The sequence below is a fragment of the Pecten maximus genome, unplaced genomic scaffold (assembly GCF_902652985.1).
Source record: "Pecten maximus unplaced genomic scaffold, xPecMax1.1, whole genome shotgun sequence".
NCBI classification, from domain to species: Eukaryota; Metazoa; Mollusca; class Bivalvia; order Pectinida; family Pectinidae; genus Pecten; species Pecten maximus.
The window spans coordinates 1-6015 of record NW_022980968.1 but is presented as its reverse complement, the minus strand read 5'-3'; the positions used below and the strand labels follow the sequence as shown (position 1 = coordinate 6015).

General features: G+C 38.4%; 1 protein-coding gene across 1 annotated transcript; it reads left to right on the top strand.

The window, feature by feature from the left end:
• Nucleotides 1-1723: 1723 nt before the first annotated feature.
• Nucleotides 1724-4175, top strand: LOC117319842. The gene is made up of 2 exons (XM_033874565.1): nt 1724-1764; nt 1929-4175. Exon 2 carries the CDS (start codon nt 1937-1939, stop codon nt 3983-3985), a length of 2049 nt encoding a protein of 682 aa, XP_033730456.1. The 5' UTR covers nt 1724-1764; nt 1929-1936; the 3' UTR covers nt 3986-4175.
• The last annotated feature ends 1840 nt before the right edge of the window (nt 4176-6015 follow it).

Genomic DNA, 6015 nt, shown 5'->3' with positions numbered 1-6015 from the left:
AAATGTATAATATTACCGAAACCTTTTAATGTTGCACACCTCTAAAAAAAATGTGCAGATTCCTACGGGAAATTAGCATAGTTGGGAACGAACAGTTCCTTTAAAGAACAACGCTTCCCGTATTTTTTTTTAGATATTGACTTTAACGAGAATTTGAATTTAAAATGTAAAATTTATTTACATAACAACAATTGCGAACCTGTGCGCACTGAAAGGTATAAGTATCACTTTTCCGAAATGTTCATGTTAAAAACTGAATTTGAAAATTTAAAAATTTATACAAATATTGAACACATTGTAAAATTAATTAGCATACTGATATTGTGTTCCACTTGCTATAACTTGTTTTATTCTCATAATGACGGAAATCGGTAAGGATGTGATAATCTTACCTACTGTGTCCATAACATAAATCGTAATATGCGATTTACTCTAATTTTCCCTCCAAAGTATTTTTTCGGTCTCCTTTGATCATGATTTGCCTGGACTTCATGATCACGCGATCACCTATGTAAGGAGGTCACAAATTATATCCCGACCAAGACATTAAAATGGTACTTGAAGTTACCAATTACTTGGAGCTCTGTAATTTGGAGCGATATCTTCCCCAAACTAGAGGACGTGATAATGAAATCTCCAATCCTCGGGGTAATATTCTTGATTTCTAACCCTCGGCTTTTATGATTACGCAGGATCCAGCTGTTCTAATATTGAAAAGAAATATTGCATTGCAACGCGATGTTGACATGATGTTATTGAATTGTCGCCGTGACGTCACTGTATTGTTGCAAGAACGTGTGATCTGTCATACCCTGGGGATGACAGAGAAATCTCGAACAAGAAAAATGGGAGACAAAACTGAACGATTGGCGAAAATCTTGTCACGCCAATGTGCTTACGACCACAGGAACTTTGCAGGGATTTCCAACCCGTCGTCTAAATATTTTATTTATGAACAGTGGGTTGGAAATTCGTGCAAAGTTTTTTTTGCTGCAAAATGACATCTATCAACATTTAGTCCATTATTTCACTCATAAATGCATGATCACCGGGTCAGAAACCATGAAAAACTATATATTTATACCTGCGGAACTAGATAATTATTTACTGATTAGTTCTATTTTTCTTTTTATCGGACTTAAACCTTCCCAGCCTAAGTTCCCTGAAAGTGGAATTAATCAGTAATTTCATTTTTGGTAATTGCAACTATCCCACACATTTGACGAGATATATAATTATGTGATGCAAAGTTTGGTTTGGTTTATTTTGTTTAACGTCCTATTATTAGCCAGGGTAATTTAAGGACGTGTTTGGTTTTGGAGGTGGAGGAAAGCTGGTGTATCTGGAGAAAAATCACCGGCCTACGGTCAGTACCAGGCAACTACCCCACGTGGGTTTCGAACCCGGCGGCAACCCAGAGGTAGACTAGTGATAAAGTGTTGGGACACCTAACCACTCGGTCACCGCAAAGTAATATCAACGCCCACAAAGCACGTATGGCGCTGACAAAATAAACTAAAAGCAATAAAATAGCTGTCAAAAAAAAGAATTGTGCCACATATGACAAAATTCGACTGCTTTTGTGGTTGTTGACAACGCAAGGGAAAATGTATTGCTTGAAATGTGTACATCCGGAACCTCTACTGTAATAGGAGGAGGACGAGGCCTTTTCCGATAACGAAACGTCACAGCTAAATATAGAAGCAGCGTCATTCAGCAACAAGATAACGACATTGAGACAGACCGGGAGAACACACACAGAAGGTACACACCATTTTATAGAGTTATTTATACAATCTTACAATCACTAGTTTACAGTTTCAATACATTGTGAGAACGTTACTAGATAGCCCTATATGATCATATAGAATGATTGACTAAGCATTGTACATACACGTATAAATGGAGTGCAGTTTATTATATTTCAGCTATTGCTATGGCGTCTGTGGGGGACACAGGAGAAAATGAGAGAATGTCTGTGCTTTTGTCCAGGCTGCTGGACAGGAAAGTTATTGGGACACCGGAAATGGTGACCATCAAAAGAAGGATTTGGCCCATACAGGAGCGCATACAGAATTCTAGTAACGACTTTGAAGACTTAACCTATTGCGGAAGTCAGCCCGAAGGGATCGTCATGCAAGGCTCGGATCTTGATGTTTTGCGAACAGATAAGAACGTTGTGGTATTGTACCAAGGACAAAGTATTCCAAAGGACTGTGCTCACAAAACAGTTCTGTTTATCAGAGAAACCGGATGCAGATCGGGCTATGCAACTTTACAATTAGGTCATTTCGGCGAAATGGTAACCGAAACATTATCCGAGTCACTCGTTCCTGTTGGCGCAGACGACACCCTGTATGTTTCCAGTGATATCTATAGGGAGAAATGTGTGAAGAGAATCGCTGAAACAACAAGAATGAAGGCAGAATCTCATGGCCCAAGTAGTATACTGACCGAAATACAACATCAGTCTGATCACGTATATAGTTTTGTATGTAACAGTTTTCCTAGAGAGGCTGATGAATGGATTACTCGTACACGGGTGTATGGCTGGCCTTCGCAAGAGCTAATCGACAAAATCGTCCAGAGTGGCTGCCATCTTGTCCCTATCGGGGACAAGTGCTCCGGGGACACTTTGTTACAATGGAGAATATCACTTGTAAAAGCAGAGAAACGGCTTGTTCACTCTCTGAATCACGTACAATTTCAAGTTTACTGTTTGCTAAAATATTTCCTGAAACAGATTCAAGATACATTGGAGAAAGTGATTGGGGATCGAGACATACTGTGTTCTTATTTCATGAAAACATTGATAATTTTCGCTGTTGAAAATACGCATCAGATGTTCTGGCAAGAGAAAAACTTGTTTTACTGTTTCTGGTTTTGTTTCAATATCTTGGCATCGTGGGTCAAATCTGGGTGTTGTCCGAACTACTTCTTTGCAAAAAACAACATGTTCGAGAAAAAAGTTCACGGAGAGAACCAACGAAAATTACTTCATATTCTAGAACAATGCCATGTATTGAAATGGATGAGTTTATCTGTTGGAACTTATTTTGATCCGTCGATAATGGAATATCTTAGATATGCTAAAGTTCAAGATGAGCTTAAAAGACCAAGAACTCGAGAAAAAATAGAGCATGAAAATGACATGGAGGCGCTAGATGGGTTGAAATGGTGTCGAAGATTGTTCTTGTACAGAGATTCAGTCTCAAGTCCGATGACTCTATTATCGAAATCTGAATCAGAACTTGACGAGTTGATCACCTACTTTAGTTCAGTGTGCACGCTCACTACATTAGCAGCAGACGCGTATCCGGACAACATGTTGCCTGCTGACAACAAGACGAGATACAAGATTCTAAAGAAATGCAAACGTTGGTTGATACCCGGGTCCTCATTCGGCACAGAGTTGTTGTACTTGGCAACTTTTCATTTCCAGACTGGAAACTACGAAAAAGCGTTAGAACTCTGCAAAAGGATAATGTCACTGAACACATTTGATATTGACGATGAAACACGTGTGGCACCCGAGCACCAAGAAAGTCACGTGCATCCGTTCTGTGGACAAGGATACTCCTTGATAGACAGGATTAAGAGGATATTTACCTACCTCCTCTTCTTTAAGGATGGTCCATTTTGTCTTCCTCAGTTCCAGCCAGAGTTATCACAAACTGATCGCGGTGTGTATATTCCTTCTCTGCCGTACGCGGTGTTCTTGTATTTCCTTTGCTGCCACGAGTTGGGGGACAAAAGTGGACGAGATGCAGCTCTACGTCACATGATTGTGTTGAAGTACGATAACCAACAAGGGGGACACAAACATTGGATAGTACACACACTCCTCGGGATCTGTTACCAAACCCTAGGGGATACTCAGAGAGCTATCAGAGCTTATTTGGAATCTCATAAAACAAAAACGATCTTTCACGAGTTGAATCCTGCCTTGGAGCGGATTCAAGCTTTGCAATCAATGGGGGAGTAGAGGTTGCATTTACTCAGAACTGGTTCAGATGGACAGTGGAAAGATTGCGGAACGAGTAGACAATACGTTTTGAGGCTTTGGCAAAATGGCAGATAATGTGGCATCTGCATTTTCATTCACCTCGATAGGGCAATATGGCAATCGCAACATCCCTGGAGTTATTTCCGGCTATCCTCGAGTTTAGTTTCCTTACCCTTTGGTAAAAACATTGATCCCCAAACTATAACATGTATGAATAGTGACACGGTTCAGAATATGTACATGTACATAATGTTCTTTTGAAATCTTATATTGAAAATTATTAAATTTATCGAAATTATGGGTCTTTTACACCTCTAGATTTAGTCATTTCATTCTACAGTTTTAATTTGATATAATCTAATTTTACCCATGAATTTTGTTCTGATCTGTAACCGTGCACAATATTGTTTATTAGATAAACGAATAATTGTTATAATGTACAATTAATTTCTTTGCTATTATTGTTTATTTTCGATCATGTTATCAAGCACTTGTTCGACATACAGCCGATGATACTCGGGTATTTTGTCTCCCTATACAATCGGACACGGATAAGTCGAACCATCGGATAAGTCGAATATTTTGCTTGGTCCCGTCGACTTCGACTTATCCGAGTTTTACTGTACCTATTTTGAGTGTTTTGGTCGTATGACCACTTTAGACCTTAACATCCCTAACGAGACCTAAAGGACGAAACAGCTGTATGGCTATACTGGATCTCGCTCCCAATTTGTTTTGAAAGTATTGACATCGTATATGTCTTTTGCACAATGCTTTCGAATATGGAACCAGGGTCATTTTTTACGATTTAAAAAATATTAAAATTCTGGAATAAAATTTAAGCGCCGAATACGGAATAAGGGCCAATTTAGATAATTTGTCTGGAAAAAGCACAACATTCGAGGGTTGATTTTCAGCGTTGCGGATGGAACCGATACTTGTTAATGATATAATATTCTGTGGTCAATTTTCTATGTTTAACGTTACACAGAATGGTGCCGTAATATAAAAATTGTAGATATTTGGGGGCTGGGGGATGTCATATTGTTATATGGAGTCAATCGTAATAGCTTGAATGGATGCTATAGATGTTTCTCCATTCCCTGAAACTACTATATACCTGGTAATTTTCGCCCCCGTTTAATTTTCGCCCTTTGATGATAGGGCGAATTTAAGATGACGGCGAAAATTTCAAGCTGAATTGAAGAAATTACAAGTCATCGTACATAGGCCAATTGTAATCGGAACCAAAACATATACCCCTGCGCTTTTCAAGTGTTTTATTCTATACCATCACAAGCAATATTATAAGCAGTATTTTATTTGGATGAAGTTATAGAGTTGGAATCTAAGATGTTCCATGTTATAAGTCGCAGGTATAGGTACAAGGACCAGAGGGTTTCGATTCCGTGTCATTTTTGTTATCAAGTTAATTTCTGGTGCAGGACTTGGAATAGGTCCTTTATATTATAATCATTAACATAAATAAGATAAATCAAAGAAAAATGCTGTCCGGTACACATGGACAAACTATTTTATTTCTGATCTGTAATTATAGAAGAGTTCTCGGTTTTTCCGATATTAATCAAGTTCATTTTTGAAAGCATTGATATTGGCTGCAGCTACAACATGCTCAGGCGAAGTTGTTTTGGACGGACCTTCGAGTGTCCTCTATCGATATCGTTGAGATATTTCTTCCCATAATGATATGTCACTGCCACATTCCTTATCGCAACTTCCATTTAATGTTTTGTAAGGTTGCATCATATCTCCCCGTATTCTTCTATATGTTAAAGTTATGGTAATCATCTTCTACACAGCCAATGTTTCTTCACGTGAAAAATTTCACATGAATTTCACGTGAAATTTTTCACGTTAAATTCACGTGAAATTCACTTTTTTACCGCTTTTCACGTGAAATTCACGTGAAATTTTTCACGTGAAGACATATTGCCTGTGTATTCTCAGCAAATTGATATGAGTTCTAGGGTGAATCTACAGCTTTTTTG

Excerpts from the sequence above, each read along its gene's own strand:
- LOC117319842 (XM_033874565.1), top strand. The coding sequence starts at position 1,937 with ATGGCGTCTGTGGGGGACACAGGAGAAAATGAGAGAATGTCTGTGCTT.